At 42.7% G+C, this 21,189-nt stretch overlaps 1 protein-coding gene across 2 annotated transcripts in view; it reads left to right on the top strand.

The window, feature by feature from the left end:
• EBF2 (EBF transcription factor 2) overlaps positions 1-21,189 on the top strand; it is a 188,056-nt gene that overhangs the window by 10,209 nt on the left and 156,658 nt on the right. For both annotated transcript variants that reach the window (XM_032332212.1, XM_032332213.1), the window contains exon 6: positions 1,288-1,356. In XM_032332212.1, the coding sequence (XP_032188103.1) occupies positions 1,288-1,356 (69 nt within the window). The remainder of the gene's footprint in view (positions 1-1,287; positions 1,357-21,189) is intronic.

Below are 21,189 nucleotides of genomic sequence, written 5' to 3'. Positions count from 1 at the left end.
AGCCCAGAGGGATTAAACAGATTTGACTACCTTCTCTCAGCTGCTTGGTGACAGTGTCTATGGGACGCCAGAGCCCCGATTCTCACTTCAGCCATCTTTCCATTGTGTTGCTTTGTTCTCAAACTTAAACAGATTGTAGGAAGGGCAGTGCTGGCATCTAGTTTGCTTATTTCCTGATGGTTATGAGGCATAGTCTCCGACCAGTGTGGATGGTCATTTTTTTTTTTTTCTATGCAATGTCAAGGCTATGTTCTTAAGCAACCCTGTTGATGGTAGACCAGGTGCTTGAATGAGCCAAGAGGTATTTGGAAGCCTGAGGTCTGGTGGCAGTGGGCAGCCTCAAGGGGAGATGATTTTCGAGTGCTTCTCCACCACCCAGTCTCCTTTGCTTTTGTCACATCTGTCTAGGTCCTTCTTAAAGACACCTTTGGATCAGAGCATTTTCTCACGGCTCAGGTCCGACAGAGTCCTTCCTATCTGCTGTAGTTGCTGTATGGCTTCTTCTTTTCTTTCTCTCTCCCAGATACTTCCACAAGCCTTTCTCCAGCATCTACCAGGTACCCAGCACTTTGCTAGGTGGAAGTCTTGGGAGGTAGCAGCTTCAGGTTGGGACTTACACAGGAAGTCCCAATTCTGTTCTTGACGTTGGTGGAAATCATGCGAAAGATCATTTTAGGTCTCTCTACCTCATTTTGTGTCTCTCTGCCTCATTTTCTCCCAATTTTACAATGTACATCATGGTTCTGGTCTTCCTCCTTCATCTTTAGAAAATGAGAGAAATGGATAAATAACTAAATGTTTATAAAGTATACTGAGTTCTCTGGAAAGATATTATTATTATGTACATAAGGTTGATAAAGCCAGGCAGCTACTCGGGGTCTATTTTATGCCTTCTCCTTTCCCTTCTTTCTTCAAATATTTATTAAGACACACAGATCTAAAAGACACAATCATAAAATCAGTCCATATGGAACTGGAAGTGACCTTATAGATTAAAAAATCCAACGCCCGTGGTTCAGAATACAGGTATGGCTCCTGGGAAAGTTGTGATTTGCTGAAAATTACCCAGTTATAAGTTATAGAGTGAGAATTTGAGAGAGTATCTTTGGGCTTAGGGTTCAGTGTTGTGTTTAAACATAGCCATAAATCCTGAGCTCAAGCAACTGAATGCTAAGAGGTTACCTAGGACATAATCACTTTTGTGAATGTTTCTACATTGTATGCTCATTGTATTTTGTTGATTTTAACAAATTTCTTTTATTCTCTTGGTTCCTTCCCAATCTACAGTCGATGTTGTGAGAAGAAAAGTTGTGGGAACAGAAATGAGACTCCTTCAGACCCCGTCATCATCGACAGGTAGGGGGAGAAAGCAATTGAAGCGATTATTCCTGGTTTCTTTCCTTTATGAATCTCAACGCTGAGTACCAATTGCTTGGGATTTGCCATAAGGTTGGTTTCATGTCTTCAAGGCAAAGCCAGTCCAACATGTGTTTTCTTGTTCTGGTTGAACTTTCTTGGAAGAAGTCAGAACCTTCTTTTCTGAACCCGTGTCTCTAAATCTATGATGGGGTTCTTTTCCAGGTGCACTGATGTCAACCTAATAAGGAGTATGTGGATGGTAAAGGATTCCTGCTCTCCTATCTGGCAGAGCTGGGTCTCAGTAAGTTTCTTGGAAGAGGCAGTGTCCCCCAAGTTAAGCGGCAACTCCTTTATCATTCTCAGTGATTGCTGTTGGGTTTGAAGACTATCAGTTTAGATTACAGTTTAGGGGATTGTGACAAGCTCTCTCTTGCACTGAGGGAGATTCTGTTTTACCACAGAGCATTGCATTCTGGGTCTTATGTTATATTCAGAGTGGGAAAGATTCTCTGGGACAAGATGCTAATTCATTGAAATGTGATTTAGGCATCCTCAGCTGTCTGTTTTTGTGATTGGAAACAGAACTTACAAACCAATGAAGAAATACCAAATTAACTTCCAGCAATCATGTAATTTTTAAGAAATCCCCTATTCCCACCCCTAATTTTTTCTCTTTCGTTAAAAAACGGAATAATTCCCTATTGCTTCTTTCTTTGGGTTTTCATGTTTCTAGCCAGGTCCTGAAATGGATTGGAGAGACCACAGTCTCCAAAGTTGTTATTCCAATATTCCAATGAATTCTCAGCTGGGAGAATGGAACCTCTGGCATTCTTCCCAGAAAGCCAGCTTGGTTTCTTTGTGGAAAGTATAGCATAGCCCTAGGAATGAGGAGCCTGGAATACTGATCCTGTCCTCATTCCTGACCTTGGACAAAGCACTCAGCATCTCTGCTCTTCAGTGGTATGACCGAAGGGTACTGCCTGCCACTCTAGGTTTCAGGAGGCTCCAGAAGTATCTACCCATGGCAGTTTTGCAGTCTTCTCTGAGATGCTTAGAAGAGGATAATAACCAAATGTCAAATGTTTGTTGGTTGTAGGAGTACTTTTGCCAACATAGGAGTTTTAGGTGAGACTCATTTTAGGGAGCTGCTTGGAATTTCCTTTTTTGGTTTTGGTTTCTCTTTTTTTCTGAAAGTGCATGGAAGCTCCCAATGAAAGAGTTGTAAGAACTCTTTGGGGTCAGCCATCTTCCTCATTTGACAGATGGAAACTGGCCCAAGAATGCTGATATGACTTGCCCATGATTGCACAGCTGAGTGGAATAAAGCTGGTCCTAGAGCAAGCCATCCGTCCTTCTTGGCTCATGTTCCCTTTGCTGCCACAGCCTCCTTCTCCTGGCACTGTCTGTCTTGACTTATGTGACTTGGATGTGTTGATTGCACATGGCCCCATTTCCCAACATCCCAGGATGCCCTAAGGATCCCTGGGGGGAAATCTGAAGCCTATGAGAACAAGCTAGATGCAGACCCTGTCCCTCCTGGCATGCACACTGACCTCACCAATCATCTCTCCTTCACACACTTTTGCTCCCTTTCAAGATGCTCCTCCAACCTCATGACAAGTACCTCTTCTCTTGTGGTGAATAACCCACAAACCAGCTTTAGAAATGGTTGCAAACATACAAATGCTGAGCTGCACCTTACATCTCATCAGCACACATCCTGAAGACTCCTCATGGAGCCGTTCTTGCATTAAGAAACCCAAGGAGCCTGCACCTGAGGATAAAGCCAAACATATTTACATTTTCATCCTATGTGAACACATTACATGTACAAGAGAAGGTAGTCTTTTATCTACATCTCTGTGTAGAGTCTCCACAGAGAGAAGAGTTTCAAATTAGGTGCTTTCATGGTTTGTGCTAGAATGCCTTGCATTCTTCTCAGAAGGTGGACATTGTATTTTGGCTGCATGTGATAGAGCTTTATGTGGCAATGGCATTTATTTTTTACTATCATTTGCAGAGTAAAACAGCCCAGTGATGTCTCTGCATCACTTGAAATACGTATTACTTTTGAAATGTTGCTCATCTACACATGGAGACATAAATATCCAAGAGTACAGGTAAATTGGCCATCATCCGGTGTTTCGAGAACCCATTTTATGATACACAGATGCATTTGTTCTGTCTACTCACTGTCAGGCTTTCGTTTGATGACATTGTTCCTTCTGGTTTTATTATTGCTCCTGGGTATCTTTGTGACTTACCTTGGCCTTCTTCCCTTCGTTGTGGAAGTAACAGGAGCTAGAGTCAGGTTTCCATGTGTTGGAAGTGGGACGGGTGGTTTGTGTCATTCAGGGGTTTGGTTGAGTTGTGCGTTCACTCCCTGTGTTCAACGTCTGCCAATTAGAGATGTTGAGATTCCCCCATGAGCACCAAACGGGTGCAAAGTAGTCTATTTCGGATTTCCTCTGAGTAAATATAGAACTCTCATCTTTGCCCTTGTTCCTATAATGCCAACTAATTATCTCCTCCCCCTGCTCACTCAGTCTAACCAGATGCAGTTAATTTACACTGTCTCTCTTTGAGTTTTCTCACACAACAGGCACGCTCCACTCTGGCTCCAGGGAAGCCTGTTTATTCCCTTGGAATTGTGCATGTTCAGGGAAAGGAATGGGGAGCTCAAGGGTGGCTCCCAAAGTTTTCACCACAAAGGACCCCTTCTGTTGTTTCCCTTGGCTAACCCAGCGTTTTTAAGATTTTGTCTGCTAAACTGCAGTTAACAAGTAATCATTCAGTTGTAATTCCATTTTTATTAATCAAAGACATACAGCAGAATGGGAAGGAAAACCTCATTCCAGAAATGTCCGTGATCTCATCAATGGCCAATGAGAAGTTTTGACTGGGATGAGGCAACCAGTGTTAGCACACTGAGTCTGTAGACTTCCAGCTCAAACACAAAACAACTTGACTTTTCACTTAGCCCATGTGACCACATCCTGGGCAGATACTCAGTTTCCAATAGGCTGCTTGAAGTGTGAAAAATAGCTTTTACTACTCTGTGGCTCCTTCACTGAGAATCATTGGATTTATAAAAGGGCATCACCCATTAGAGATTTGGTTCTTCGTTTCCTAAAACTTAGCCCCAGACCAGGGTTTTTTGTTTTTTCGTTTGTTTTTTTCTACTAAATTATTCCCTGCCCTGATTTCTCTAGAAGCTTATCTGTCTTTTCAGCATGCTTTTGTGAATTCCTGGGCAGCCACACCCCTCTCCAAAACGCCAGGCCAACACACAGCTCAGCAGGACTTGCTGCTGAATCATGGACCCCCAGCAGAGCCTTCCTTCTGTGTACAAATGTGTGCGTATGTAGAGTGGCAATGGGGTTTATCAGTTTTTAGTGTAAAAATCCAAAGTTCCTATTGGAAAGGAAAAAAAAAAAAAAAAAACAGCAGAGCAGAACAAAACAAAACCAACAATGAAACCATAATCCTTACTTGGGTCTGCAGCCTAAATCTTGTTTATAAAGATCTGTGTGTGGTAAATAAAAATTAAAAGGCTCAAGCCTGATTTGTATTTTGTGGTCTCAGAGCTAGTCCAACCTTATTTATTCTGGGCTGTATTCTTCTCAGACTCTCTTCTCTGTCTGGAAGCCTGTTCTGAATATCTACTGAAACTCTGGGGTTCTTAGGATAATCTGGTGCTCCATGGGAAGAGTGTTTTAGGGACAGGTTCACCACTGTAGGTGAGTGAAAAAGAACCCTTGCTCTTCCAGTTCTTACAGCCCCATCAAAAGTCAGATGGATGGCGAGGGCAAGAGTTCTTTTTGAGTCTTTGTAGGCTGTCCCTGCCCCCGTGTATAGTGGTGTGATATTTTCTCTTCAAAGGGCACATCAACCTATGTTTCACATCCTAAATATCCCAGCTTTTGGTCTTGGGACATTGGTCTCCACATTTCTGAACTCCGTTTCCAGGAGTGCCATTTTCTGTGTTGATGTATTTTTGTTTATTTTCTTTTTTCAAGAAGCCAGACAAACAACAAAATGAACCTCATTCGAGTGCTGTGAAGTGTGTAAACCTGGCGATTCACAGACCTGTACCCCTGGGGATAAAAATATATGTTTATAAAAAATAAAAAATTAAAAAAAAAAGCTAAAGAAAAAAAATGAACCTCATTCGAAAGGTTGACTTGAAAAGATCTGGCATATAGGTACGTACAAGGGGGTTTTCCTGATGTTATCTTCTTTTTTTTTAAATTAAAAGAATTTTTTTTTTAAGATTTTATTTATTTATTTGACAGACAGAGACCACAAGTAGGCAGAGAGGCAGCAGAGAGAGAGAGAGGAAGAAGCATGCTCCCTGCTGAGGAGAGAGCCCTATTTGGGGCTCGATCCCAGGACCCTGGGATTGTGACCTGAGCCAAAGGCAGAGGCTTTAACTCACTGAGCCACCCAAGCGCCCCCACCTTTTTTTAAAATAAGCTTTTTGTTGTGGAAAAATACACTCAACCGAAAATTGACCTTCTTAACCATTTTTAAGCATGCAGCTAAGTGGTTTAGGTTCATGCACATTGTTGTGCAGTGAGTGCCACCATGCCTCTACAGAACTCTTATATCTTACAAAACTAAACCTCTGTCCCCATTGAGCACTAACTGTCCACTCTCCCCCACCTCCAGCCCCTGACATCCCCCATTCCACTTTCTGTCTCTGTGAGTTTACTTTGGGGACATCACATAAGCAAAGTCATACTGTGTTTGTCCTTTTGTGACTGGCTTATTTCACTTAGCCTAATGTCCTGAAGCTTCGCTTATGTTGTAGCATGTGTCAAAAGTTGCCTTCCTTTCTAAAGCTGAATAATACTCCATTCTGAATATATCACGTTTGTTTATCTACTCATCGGTCGATGGACACTTGGGTTCCTCCAGTCTTTGAGCTATTTGTGAACAATGCTGCTACGAACATTGGTGTACAAGTATCTCTTTGATTCTTTGTTTTCCCTTCTTCTGGATATATATCCAGAAGTGGGATTGCTGGGCCATATGATAATTTGAGGAACGACCAAACCATTTCCATAGCAGCTACCTCATTTTATGTTCCCACCAACCATGCACAAAGGACCCAATTTCTTCACATCCCCACATAACGGGACATTTTCTTTCTTTCAAGATTTTATTTATTTACTTATTTATTTATGTGTTTATTTATTTGTGTATTTATGTATTTGAGAGGGAGAGAGCGCAAGGGCATGTGTGTGGGAACAGGGGGAAGAGCAGAGGGAGGGAGAAGGAGGGAAGAATCTCAAGCAGACTCCCTGCTGAGCCCAGAGCCTGACACAGGGCTTGATCCCACAACCCTGAGATCATGACCTGAGCTGAAACCAAGAGTTGGATGCTGAACCGACCCAGCCACCCAGGCACCCAGGCACCGCTCTTTTTTTTTTTTTTTTTTTAAATAGTTATAATCCCAAGTTTTTCTCCTATTGTCATCTTGGTAGGCATCTTCACCTGCTGCTTTCCCCTCTGGTTCAGGCTTCCTGTTTGCTCTTTCTCTGCCACTTGGCAAATCCTTTTCTTGCCTCTTTCTACCTCATCAACTGCCTTGTTCCATTGGAGTGCATGCTTAGATCCTCCTTCCTTTGGCCCATACTTGTTATTCCTCTCTTCAGTGTATCGCTTAACTCCAGCAAAGTATCATTTGTGGGATGGGAACTTCCAGAGAACAACTGTGGGGGGTAAAGCCCTTACTGACCTTCCATGCATGCTAGAGGGTACGGCACTCAACCTGAACACCAGAATTTTTGTTAATTTATCAAATGAACTCCACATTAATCTCTCCTTGATTTATGGTGAAGATTCAGCTTCGAACCTCAGTATTTCCTCTAGCGTAGAAGCAGTATTTGGATGGTAGTTGGAGTTGAGCTCTTGCTAAGATTTATGTCCACAAAGCCAAGAGGGTTCCTGCCATCTTAGGCCACTCAGGCTGGTTTTCAATCTTTGACCACTCCCTCCCTTTCTCTGGAAATGGACAAGCCTGATACATCAGTAGACATACCTCCTGAACAAAGACTTCTGTCTCCGAGAAGGTTGGGTAAGACCAGTGCTCAATATTTAATTAGCACTAACTGGATGATGGGCATTGTGCTAAGCAGTTTGTGCTCATTAAATAATCTTCTTAATAATCTTCAATGGTTGAGAAAAGTTTCAATTATATGGAGGAAAAAATGAGTCTTAAGGAGTTGGAGAACTTAGCCAAGGTCACAGGCTAGTTTCAGTGGTGAAATTAGAGTGTAGTTAATGGGTAGAAGTTCCAGAGAAAAAGACTTTTGTCTAAAGGAAGGAAAAACTTCCAGAATTCAGAGCTGTGTAAGAGTGGAAAAACCTGGGACTATGGTCTGGAGGCACTCTTGATGGGCTCTTAGAGAAGGGATCTGTTTTTTGGGAAGTGGTGGGCACTGCTGGCTTCTGAAGTGCCATTTAACTTTGAGGTTGTACAAGTCACATTCATGTGTGACAGGTTTGATGGAATATCAGTCCTCAGTCCCCATGGCAGAAAGGCAGCACTGTATAGCGAGATATGGCCTTGGACTAGGAATAGGATGCCTGCTTCTGGCCCCAGATCATTCACTAACTGGCTGTATAATATTACAGAGGTCACAAGTTGCCTCTTTGGGTCTCAGTTTCCCCATCTGTAAAAAGAAGTGCATTGGATTAATGGATGACCTTCACATTACCTTCCAGCTCTGAATTCTCTGATTCTAGCTGAGGGCCCAGGTTTGGGGCCTGAATGCTAATTCATCAGCCTTGCTCATCAATAATTTACGGGAGCTATTAATGTGCGCCTTCCATGCCCGGTCTTCCCATCTCTGCTGTGGGGAAGCCCAGTGCTATGAAAAGTCTACAAAAACCTGGCCCTGGGCTATTTTTTTTTTTAAGCGAAAATTCCATTTTCTCAGAGAGGGTGTAGATTTTCTTACTAAAAAACACAGATTATCTTCCTAAAGTGAATGCATCATTCTTTCTTGTTCTTTGTCCTTTGTTGTCTAGTAAAACCTTTGCTAGTGTCTTGGCCATTTTAGGGGGACACAGATAGAAGGGACTCTTCCACTTGCTGGTGTAGAAAAAAACATGCTTTTTGGTTGAAACACATCATGGGATGACAGCCTGGACCAAGTGGTAAATAAGAAATGAAATTTCCTTTGAGAAAATCCCTCTCTTCCTGCTGATTAAAGAGATGGCACAGAAGAGTTATGAAGTTTACTTCTGTTCTTGGGTTAGTGTTTAAGAATTATCCTTATTCTATTCGATGGACCAGCCTTCTTAGACTTGCAGAACTTTAAGATTTGGCACAGATTAGCTCAATCATCTGTGCATCAGGTCACTCCATCATTCATTCATTTAGGATATATTTCTGTTGTTCAACTAGTTAGCAAATTATTTGTGAACTCCTGGCACTAAGAGACCATCAGAGAATATAACTGCCATGGTTCCTGTTCTCACGGAACTGACAGCTTAAACAGTCACACATTTATTTACCAACTGTGAAAAGTACAGGGAAGACTAGGTGAATGGCTGGCAGGTAAGTTCTAACTTTCTAGTCCCATCATTTCTTTCCTCATGAATCAAAACGGAATCAAAATCTGTTTCATCAAGCAGACCTTGAATATGTCCTCCCTCCCTTTGCACACACCAGCTCTACCTGGAGTACCCACCCCAAACTCCGTCGGTATAAATCCTGTCCATTTTTTAAGACCTGCTTCAGATTCTGCCTCTTCAAAGATTTCAGTTCTTGGGGCGCCTGGGTGGCTCAGTGGGTTAAAGCCTCTGCCTTCGGCTCAGGTCATGATCCCAGGGTCCTGGAATCAAGCCCCACATCGGGCTCTCTGCTCGGCGGGAAGCCTGCTTTTTCCTCTCTCTCTCTGCCTGCCTCTTTGCCTACTTGTGATCTCTGTCTATTAAATAAATAAATAAAATCTTACCCCCCCCCCAAAAAAAAAGATATCAGTTCTTATAGCCAGAGTCTTCTCACTTGACCTTTGACACCTGTGCTTCCTCTTGTTAGGAAGTATAGATATGATCATTTCTTAAATCTATTTGGGTTTGCCTGACATTTGCAAGCATATTATAATTCTTGGATGCCAGATGCCATGTGTCACTTAAGTCTATCTTTTTTTTTTTTTTTTTTTTTTTAGTTTTATGATGGTGCTGATAATACTGCCTTTCTCAGTGAGTTGTGGTATTAAAAACATTAGTGTGTGTAAGGTGACTACCACAGTACATAACAGAAGAGATGCTTAAAAAAAAGTTATGTCAATTATTACCTTGTATCTTCCACAGTATCTATCAAGTGGCTTGGATACTACAGTCACTCAGTAAATATTGGCAGACTAATCTGTGACTGCCAAGCCTTGAAGAGTTTGGATGACAGAGTCCTTTGCCAATTCATGTAGGACCTTTCCTGTAACTAGTTGTATTTGACTGTTGCTTAGCAGTCTTACCCCCAGTGGCAGACAGGTAAAAAACAATGCCAGGAACAGATATCTAGGGTTGTGAGGCAGAATGAATCACTCAATAAATGTTTATCAAGGGTCTCTTATATTATAGACTTTGAAAGGTGCTCTTAGGGATAAGAACATTGAATACGAAGCTGTCCCATCATCTGAGCTTGCAGTTCAGATGGAAAAACAAAGGATGTGCAGAAAAAAAAAAATGTGATGCAATGGAAAATGTAAAAACTGCCATAAAAGAGGCAGAGATTTAAGCTCTGAAGACCTAGATTTTCATGTAGGTAGAGGTGTAAAGGGTGATGACTGTAACTTAGACATTCCTGGTTGAGGCCAAAGGTCATTCTAGGAGGAAAGTATGTAGGAGAAGATATATGAAAGGAAAGGCTGCTCGTAGTTTTACAAGTGCAGGGATATGTGTGAAGTGGGAGCAGTAGGAGAAGTAAGAAAGATTATTTGGGTCCAGATTTTGTAAGATTTTATATGGCTGTACAAAAGTATTCTGACGTATTTTGTTGTTCGGTGGAAAGACATCAGAAGATTTTGAGTAATGCAATTTCATGGTCAGGTCAATATTTTGGAGAGATAACTCTGAAGATGAATTAGAAAATCGGGAATGGAAGTAAGGGAACCTATTAGGAAGGTGTTACCAATAGTTCACAAATGCTTTTCTTTTTGTGCCTTTTTGGGGGAATTTATCAGTTTATCTGCCAGAGCTTGGGCATATTTCCATTGCCTTGTACCATCAGGAATTGGGAAGATGGGCAGCTTCAAATTTTGTGGCTTCCTATAAAAATATCCCAGTTTTTGATTTATTTCTTTCATCTTCTTCTGGATGTGCTCCCTTCTACCACCAGTAGTGGTTGGGACTTGGGTTTCCCTGCCAGATAGCAGTCACTGGAGGTAAAAGACCCATTTTCTCACCTCTCCACATTTCACTTCCCCTCCCCCAATACACCCACCACTCCAAAGCTTTTGCTGATGTTGCCACTTGTCCCCATGAGTACACGTCCTTTGTTCACTGGAAAGCTCAGATCCTTTGCAAAGAACTGCTGTTGTACCATCTGGCAATCTGTGAATTTTTTAGTAGCCTGGATGTTTGTGAGAAAGCCGGAACTCAGAGGCCAGAATCCAAACCATTTACAAGTAATTCTTTAGAAAAGAGGTGAAAAAACCCAAACCAGCTCATCTTTACTAGCATTCTTTCATCCAGAGTGCTTGCACAGGTCCCCTGGACCAATTCCCAGTGAAAATCAAAGGACCAAGTGGTTGTATGCAGTTATGCAGAACAAATAATGATATGCTTCAATGTCCAGCTTCTTCCTCATAAAATTGCATGATGTGATTAAATAGCAGGATTGCCAGGAAGAGGATGAGTCAAGAGTAGAAGAACAGTATTCCAAAGTTGTTCTGTGCTAATAATAAAAAATAGATGTTTATTTCTAGGAAAGGTATTTCTTTTCAGAGTTGTCTAGCGGGCTCTCAGGGGGAACAAAGGACTTGTACCTGGAGAAAGATTGATAAGACTACACATTCATTTAGAGAGAACCTTCTAGAACTTCCAGTTCTTTCTTTCTTTTTCTATGTGAGGAAATGGGGCTAGATAAGTTCTTCTGGCTCTATTTTTTACTAGCCAAGAGGCTAGCAAGCCAGATGGTTGGGAAATATGAGATATCCCAAGGAGACAAGAAGGAAGTTACCCACAAATGATTTTCCAGACTTGGGGTTCTACCCATTAGGACTGGATTAGATGATTTGTTGATAGAAATCTTAGAAGAATTGTTCTCTGTTGCTCTGTTCTTCATATTGACCTAGGATTGCAATTGGAGGGGGCGTTTGCTTGAAAGGAAAGTGGTTGGGTGACAAGAGGCTCAAAGCATGTCAGGCAGCCTAGACCCAAGTCTATAAAGAGTGAGCATTTCATCAGCCTGGACTGGGTAATTAATTAAATCATTGTCTTCCAGGAAGGTTTTGTTCTAAAACTCTCCCAGCCCCCTCAAGACCACCAAGGAGCCAGAACTGGTGAGAAATGCTGCAGCTGCTCACATATAACAGGAGCTTTTGAAAAGGAAATAGGGAGAAATTCCTAATCCCACTGATAGGATGGCAGGAATGGAAGAATTTGCAGGGATGGATCCAGATGGAGTCAGGCCAGCACTTTGGGGTTAACACCTGCATTTTTTGAGGCACAGAGGGTGCCAGGAGTTTTTAGAAAGAGAACTCACAAAATGGTCATGCATTCTGGGTTGTTGTACCTTCACATGCTGTTGTGCACACAGAGGCCCTCCTATAAAGCCCTGAGGTGGGTCTCTATGGAGACAAAGAGAAAGCCTTTTGTTTGTTTGTTTTGGGTCCAGATTTGTACAGGTGTGCAGGACATTTTCCTGATTGATTTAAAGCTATGCACGTGACTCATCTTAGCTACATACTGGGACTGTCACCCCACGTTTCAGATGAGAAAACTCAGTTGAAGAGCAACTTGTTCAATGGCCGTGCAGCAAGCAGGTCAAAGATTCAGCTGGGATTAGCGGCAAGATCTCTAGATCCTAGGACAAAACTGTGGCGGTCTATGCAAGGAGAGGACAGGAGATACAATGGCATTCATGCCGAATACAGTGTCGCTGAGTCTCAAAGCTTCTAATTGGACTGGAGCATTGGAGGATTCATCACCTTTCAGGCATCATGCCATGGGTCAGACTGATGACATTTTCCTTTGCTATAATCAGTAATTTTGTATGTAGCCAGTTTGTTCTGTGTAAAAGGATGTACGCCCAACACAGATTTATGACATGTGGTTCATATGCTTGAGGTGGCTATTATTCCTGCAATGTGATAATAAGTGTAGCAGAATCTGGCTTCAGACCTAGGTTTGACCACTCTTCTATGCCAGTCATCCCTTTACCCACTCATTCATTTCCTGCCTCTCATTGAGTTTGAATTTGCCAGATTTAGCAAATAAAAATACGGGATGCCCAGTTAAATTTAAATATCACATAAACTTGAGTGATTTTTTTTTTTTTGGTGTAAATACATCCTAATTAAATTTGTATTTCAAATAAACAGCAAATATATTTTCAGGATAAACCTTTCCCAGGCAATATTTCGGATATACTTAGATTAAAAAAAAAAAATCCTTCGTCGTTATCTGAAATTCAAAATTAACTGAACTTCCTGTATTTGATTTGGCAACCCTACCTAAATCCCAGTTTCTTATCTGAAAAATAGGAGACTTAGGGCTGCCTCACAGCACCGGGATGGGGGAGAGATGATGTGTATGAGAGCTCTGCTCCATGATTGGCCCTAGGGCTGATCAACACATGCTTGGTTCCTTCCTTTCCATGTTTTGTTTTGTTTTTTGTTTTTATTCCTCCCTTCAGACAGGGGTCTTCATTACCTTCTTGTCTATGTGGAAGTTGACTCACACTTAGGAGATTCATTTAGGAGGCTGATAGGTGAGCAGAAAGCAAGATTGGGAACCATCAGCATTCCCTGACTGCCTCACCGCCCCCCCCCACCCTGCCGCCCTCAGTCTTTGCCAGTTTCTCCACCCAGACCCCCTCCTCAGAGTTCTGTCTCTTGTCTCTTTTTGTCACCTCTCAGTGCCTTGCTCTCATGCTCTGTCTAGACCCTGTTTTATGGACTTGTCGCCTCTCTTGCATTGCTTTTGCTTAGTGTCCACTGTCCATCTCCTGTTCACTTTCATTCTGACTTCCCTGAAAGCCTTTGTTCAGCGTTCCCTAAGTCTCCCTCAGCGCTTCCAACATGTGGGATTGTTTAGGCTCGAGTGATAAATTGCCCAGAGTTAAAGGTAAAGGGGAAGCTCCTCTTTCCCCACTTGGTCCTGGCTGACGTTTGAACAAGAGCCAGACTTGACTTCGATTTAATGCTAACAGTTCACTTGATGCTTGCCCAAGTAAATGTAGAGTGGCTAATGCATTTTATCATCCAGATGTTGAGTCACAAGATGAAGGATAACTACCACTTATACATATATCTGGGTAATTTAGTGAACTGAAAAAAAAAATCCAACTTTGAAAATTTGGTGTCATTTTTGAGTCAACCTATGTTGAAAGATGGATGGCAGATTCCAAAACGGTCCTCTTGCTTTCTTCACTTCCCTTGCACCCCACCCACGCCCCATCTCCCTCTTTTTTCCCTTTGTTGACCTTTCTTTTTACTTCCTGCCTCTGGTTTTCGGGTCTCCCTGCATCCCTGCCACCCCCCCGCCCCCCCGCACCTTGCCTCGCATTTTCAGTGAGGTGTCTAACCTTGATTCCGACACAGGCTGTCAGAAACATTTCCGCGAGCAACTTGTACCCTAATGCCTCTCTCCTCAATCCCCTCTTTCTTCTTTTCGTTCCCTGATGAAGAATGAAATGCCGGCTTCACTGTAGGTGTTCCGTTTATAACTCCGGCTTGGCGGTTTTCACTTCGAGTGGAGTCCATTGAGCTTGTAAATTGTATTGGATCAGTGAGCCCGTAATGAGACCTCCAAACCCAAACAGTAGAAGTCTGCTGGGATTTTATTGTTCATAAAGCTTCTTCCCTGGGGAGGGATAGAGTCATTAGGTGTGCACTGTGTTTAATATTTGGTCATGACAGGAAGCAATAATTTTCTATTTTTATGGTGGCTTCTGAGTTTTTAAAGCAATTGTCTAATTCCCATCACTGAGACTGGAAGCAAATTAACCAGACAGTGAGGTAAGCCTGGATGTGATTTTGGTCCGGGTCTATCTGGTTTAGCATCTTTCTCCATCTTGTGCCTGACCTCCGCTACTCTGATGGCTGGCACCTGCCTGCTTACGGGTGTAACTTAGGGTCTAGAGTCCCGCAAACTATTCTTGTCAGGTAGAAACGCTCTTTCTCCGAAGAGGATGTGGAGCTGTGGGCTCTGCTTTGAGAAGCCCTCCCCTGTCCTTTCAGACCATCCCTTCTTTAGATGAGACAAGCGTGTCAAGTTTTTCAAACCCTGAAAAAGGCTGCCTCCCCACTTTGTAACCTCGAATGAGGCAGCTGGATTTGAGTGAGATATGAGGTTACATCCGAGTGATTTGGATTTGAGTGAGAGATCTATTCTAAAAGTTTGCAAACTCGTCCCAGCATCAAGAAGCCCCTGGTCAAGGTGTTAGGTCTCCTTGCTTCATGAAGGCGGTGGGGGAATGCTTTGGTTTAGAAACCTCTGGAATAGAGCCCAAGCCTGAGTATCTGCAGACCAGGACAGAAAGATCAGTTTGGTGAGTTGGCATGATTTCTGTCAGTTGGGCCATCCTGACCTGTGATACTGGAACAGGAGGTAGGGATTTTCCAAGGACATGGGCTCAGCTGTTCCCCACTCACATCCGTAAAGGGCCATAACTAGTAGATTACTCTATAGGTTGTGGGGTCAGTGGTCCACTGACTGGTGGCTGCTAGTCTACCTTGACAGCAGGGTTTGAAGCTCCGATTCTGTGATGTAATTCCAAGTACAAGGAAGGTTGAACAGAAGGCTGGTTGTTTTGAGACCCATTCCGTCTATAGATTGTCTTGGTCTCTTCAGCATTTTTCCCCCTCTGTAGGAAACTAAAAATGAGGCGTCAGTGACATGCTTCTTCAGGAAGTCATAGCCTTCAATTTTTTGAGTTTTACAGCATTTAGCAAGAACCAGCTGAGCAAAATTGTGCCCGAAAGATTGTCATGCTTGACCTGACCTGCAGAACTATGGAACTGACTCTCAGCTGTTAATCAGATGTGATGACCTTGAGAAAAACTTCCTGAACGCTCTCTGGCATGGGAAGCCTAGACTTGTTGCACATAAGCGGATTCAGGGAAGGTTAAGGAAGCCATGGACAAAAGACAGGAAACCAGAGCCAGAGGGTAAATGGAAGTATCTTTTTTCCAAACCCAAGTCACACATATCTATCCTCTGAAATATTATGACTGCAGAGGAAGAGGATGTCTAATACCTTCCCAAGGTGTCAGTGTTTGCATCCTTCCCTTCCCCATTCCCCCACCCCAACTTTTTTTTTTTTTTTTTTTAAACCACAGATGCTGTTGATGGGTCAGGGAAGCCCATGAATCTATAATCCTATTGGGGCTTGTTGTCTACATTTCAAATAGAAGGAGATGCTAAATTTCAGTTAGAGGTCAGTGAAAATAAAGATCGAATGTTTACCCTTCCAAGTTCACGGACCTCTTCAATCTCTGAACACACTGAAACTTCCACCAAGGATGCATTGTGCCCTTTCTTTTATCTTATCCCGTCACCACCCGCTTTGTTCTCTTTCTTGCCTCTTTACTCCTATTCTACTCTTGTTCTTGCCTCCTTTTCTCTTTTCATTTCCTCTCACTCTGTGCCTTTTTTCCTCTCTCTCCTTCCCCTTGCCTCCCGCCTTCCCCTCCCTAAGTTATCGTGGACTTGCTCGGGAGCCAACTGCCAGCGTGTTTGTCGGGAACTTGGTCTCAGCCGTTCTGTTGCTCTCAATGGCCCATTTGTTTGCTCCTGAGAAGGAAAAAAAAAAGAAACTTTTCCAACCTACGAGTTCCGTTGTCTCCCTAGGGATCCTTGTTTGAATCTTTGCTGTAAGATTTTTTTTTTTTCCCCTATGAAGTACCAAAGAAATAATTGCCTTATCGTTAACAAACAGAACCTGGCTCTTATCACCCCATACCCCAGAGCCTTGGTGCAAAAGTTGGGCCGTGCCAAGTGCATGCATTAACCTGATACGCAAAACCCCTTTTCAGAGCTGGTCCTTGGAGGATGCTCGTTGAGGGCGTTTTTGTCCAGAGGTGGCAGAGTGAAAGCACTTCTTACAGCACTGGGTGCCAAAAGAGATTGGCTGGCGTTTACACCCCTGTTACAACAAAAAAGAGTGTATTTTTCCAGGAGGAACATTTTCAGATTGTTCTAATTGTCACTGGCAACGAGCAGTACTTGGAACTTGAGTCTTGTGGTGGCCTCACCGGAGTTTTAAAGCATCACTTGGCACGGGAGACTTTTTGGTTCCGTGGGTGAGCTGTGGCCTGACAAAGCAACGGATCATAGAAAGTGCCAGGCCTGACTGCCCACTGCTGCCCTGTGGAGGGATGTGACATAACTTGGAACCTGGACTGTGCTGTCAGTGCGGATTCCGAGTTTGTTTTTGGAGCGGGAGAGGTCTCCCGTGAGAGCTCATTTGCATCTCGTAACAGTCTTTTGGCCTCCACCTGTTCGTGCTCTTTTTCTTTCTTTCTTTTTTTTTTTTTTTTTATAAAAAGGCGAATTCTTCCTTTGGAACCTGCAGACACTGTGGTATCCTCTCCTCACTGAAAATCGATGGTATCGTTTTCAGGAACGCTGAGTGTGAGCTTGGCCTCTTTCTGTTCCCATCTACTACTGGAGCAACACTGCTTCTGCTGTCTTTCGGATCTTTTGACAAGGCGGATAGATGCACAAGGGATCTGGGGAAATGCTTGCTTTGGGGTCAACTTGAATTGCCATCCTTTTAAAAAAGTTTTCCCTATTGCGTCTTCTTTGTTAAAATAAAATAAATAAATAAGGAAACCGCACAGCAAAACACAAAAAAAGATATATGATGTTGTAGCGACATCAGATACTGACAGCACATCTCAAAAGATCCTTGGGGAAGCTTTTGTTTGGGGTGGGAGAAATCTTTCTCTTAAGCATTTCCCAGCATTCCTTCAAGACATCTGGTTCTCTCATTTTCTCTCTGACTTCTGTGCTTTTTTTTTTTTTAAATAACTCCACTACTGTCATTATTTTTATTATTTTTAACCATTTAACTAAATGTGCTGCTTGGTGATCCCACATGGCATCTTGTCTAAAACTCGTTTGACCTTCGGAAGTGATGACCTTAACCAATTTTTACTGGCAAGTGTCTTGACTTTATTACTCAGGAGACAGTTTATTTTTTTTCCTTAAGGAGAGAGTGAACAAGAGAGAGCGAGCTTTTCTTAAGATCAAAGAAAAGGAAAGAGCAAGGAGATTATACCCACCCATCTCTATGCTGGAGCAAAATTTTCTCTTTCCCATTCTGTTTTATTATTATTCTCAGTGTCCTTATAAAAGCATAAATAAATAAGGTGAAATCTCACCCATGCCTCCTGTAGCCACATTCCCCTCTTAAAGCATTTGGGAGCTCCTCTGTTTGCACTTTGAAATTGGGTTGCTGAGTTAAGGCGTTGTCTAATGTAACCATCGTATTATTTTCTTTTGCCCAGTGTAAGCGGAGGCCAAATTGATGAAATACAAAGAAAAAAAAAAAATAAATAAAAGGAAGCAAACTGGGTTGATCAACTTTCTGCTCTAACTTTAGTAGACACAGGTCTGAGTGCAAAGGATTAACTTTGCTGCTTTGTGTACCCTGCTGTCCCTAGGCTATATCTCCAAAACCAAATATATGTAGGTGGAACGGTGTGCAGTTGACAGACACCAGGCGAAGAGGCCCCCCAGTGGAATGAACACAGTAAATGAATTGCTGTTCTACCCCGGGGCCGGGTGGAGTGAGAAATATCAGTAGAATAGGGCAGGACTGAGCCGCTTCAGCCTCCCTGCCCTGAAGAACTGGTTTAGGTTTCTGGCATCATAAATCTCAAGTCCCTGTCAACTCTGGGGAGTAAAGAACATTTCAGCTAAAGCATCCTTCCTGGAAATGGAATAATTTCCTTCTAGGTTCTTTGGGGCTATATGATGGCGAAAATATTAGGGCCTTGGCATAGAGCATTTCTTTTGGGTTGAGGGCCTTGTGGGGCCAAAGCAAAGGACTTTTTTGGGAGGTGCAAGCATGGATGGTGTCACAGTATTTGGAAGGGGTCATATCGAGTTGGAACTTGGAGGCTGTCTCTACTGTCCCCCAGCACGCACCTGCAGTGGCTGCCATCAGGGTGTCCTCTTTAGATGGGCTCAGCAGACAGGTGCTATTGGTTCAGGGTTTGCCAAACATCAGGAGATTAATGATGATTGGCCTCAAGTTTGACCAAGGGACCAGGAGTTTATGAAGAAGGCTTCTTCATTAGTATACACCGGGCTAAGGAGAAAATTGCCTTTATGGATATGGTTTACGGTTTGGATTGCTAGAGCCTTCGTAAATGCTGCTTGCAATAAGAATGACCAGTTTATAGCAGTTGGAACCTCTGATGTATTCTCGGTCCTGTCATCCCACACTGCTGCCGTTCTCATGCCGTTTCACCTTATTGAAGACAAGCAATGCTATAGATTCAGTTAATTAATCAAGCCCTCGGTTGCCGCCCAGATGAGCCCTTAAGCACTGTGGCAGTGCTGTAGGCAAGGAGAGGGGGGACAGGAAGACTTCTGGTTCGAGGTGGAAGGGGAAAGATGAGCGTGTATGCATGCTCGAGGCTTGTTTCTGTATCTAAGAACTCTTAAAACACATTGCAAGTCTCTGGGGCTGAAACCAAGCAGTCGCGTCTGGAAGTCATGTTGATACTGTGGCTAGGTTGTTTTTTCTTCTGTGGCCACTATTATTTTCTTGGTCCACCCATCACAAAACAGAGGTCAGAGCACCATGACCTTTTCCTGGTGGAATGGACCGCCGAAGAAGTCACATGGCCAAGTTTGTACCGGGGGTCCACATTTGTTTCTTCCACTCTTTTAATCAGAATGCTCATTTAATTCTATTCCAGCACCTGTTCAGCAATTAACACCCTACAATTTGCATCTTACCCTGACATTTGCTATCTTTCCAATTAGTTTTTATATCAGTATAATTAGGTAGGGTTATTACAGTGCATCAAGCAGGGTCATGGTTATTCCCAAGCCTTTAAGCGCTTTCCCAGATTTGTTTAGGGAAGCCACTAAGGGCAAATGGTTGATTAGGATCACTGTTTTTCTTCTTCATTCAGATCAGGAGAAAACTGTTTCCCCATGTGGCTCATGAAAGATCAGGGAAATATGTCAACCTATAAGAATTAGTATTATGTAGTTCATGACTTTTGGGTGAATTTACAGAGGATTATAAATAAGGCACATAAGGTGGATGTACTGTGGGTGTTTTCTGTGCGGGGGCAAAGGCAAGACCCTCACTTCACTGGCTTTGGGTTATCAGTGGCAGGGACAAAGGGAAGTGTTACGCGAAATGGAAACCTTCTAAGTCAACTTTGTGTGTGTGTGTAGGGGGTGAGGAAGGGGGGCAGAGGGAGAACTGTTTTTATCCTAATGGCATAAGAGGATGAAGAAAAGATAATTTGAAAATTCAGCTGATATCCATATTTCAGCTTAAGCTTGGTTTTGTGATTTTTACCCACAATGGGAGTATCTAATGAGATAAAACCCCAAATTCTCTATTTACTGAAAAAAAAAAAACCACCTAAATTCAGAAGGCAGATGCTTTGCTGGGTCCATTAGTGTGTCTATCTATTATATCCTGGATACTTGGAGCATTGCCCAGATATGATCTATAGGTGATCCATGATATGGGCTGGAGGGAATTCGTAGAATATCCAGAGCTAATCCTTGATAAGTTAAGGAACTAATCTTTAATGAGTTAAGATTTGAACTATATGCCATCCAATAATATATTATCATATATTAGTCAATGATAATGTGTATATGGTGTTTCTTTGTATATGTCCAGTCAGATTAATAGTTTCCTCATAAATGTACATGTACAGGTCACACACAAATATTTAGGTCAAATTCCATTACAGTCAATGGCAAAGTCCTGAGATTTGGAGATCATTGTTGGAAACAAATGAGGACTTTGAAATCTCTAGGCAGAGTTCAGATTTTGGTGGGCCTAGAATTGTTGGTAATGGTATCTGACTTCCCTGCTGAATTGGAAGGATGACATAGCAATATCCGGCTGCTGCATCTGATACAGTTGTTGGAGAAACAATACCATGATTGATGGGGGATGTAATAATGCCAGATTCCTCTGGGAGAGAATTTTACACTGTCTGATTTCATATCGACAAGGTTTTCTTTTACCTGTGATACAAAATTGCATGGAGTCATTTTGTTGTGGCTTGCCTTGATTTTTTAATAGTGAGTAGAAATGTGATTTTGGGACACATGTATCAGAAAACCAGGGAATCTGAATTGTCATAACTGGAGCACATCTGTTTACAGCGTTGGGGGGTGCCTGAAATTAAAAATCCCAAGTACTGTATGGGGATCTCTGAATGTTTCTGCCTTAAGAAGGAAGCAGAGCAGGGGAGCCTGGGTGGCTCAGTTGGTTAAGCAATTGCCTTCAGCTCAGGTTGTGATTCTGGAGTCCCAGGATTGAGTCCTGCATAGGGCCCCCTGCTCAGTGGGGAGTCTGCTTCTCCCTCTGACCCTACCCTCTTCTCGTGTTCTCTCTGGATCTCTCTCATTCTCTCTCTCTCAAATAAATAAATAAAA

The sequence above is a fragment of the Mustela erminea genome, chromosome 2, assembly GCF_009829155.1.
Source record: "Mustela erminea isolate mMusErm1 chromosome 2, mMusErm1.Pri, whole genome shotgun sequence".
Lineage (NCBI taxonomy): Eukaryota > Metazoa > Chordata > Mammalia > Carnivora > Mustelidae > Mustela > Mustela erminea.
The sequence above is the reverse complement of the archived record's forward strand: the minus strand, read 5'-3'. Positions and strand labels throughout refer to the sequence as shown.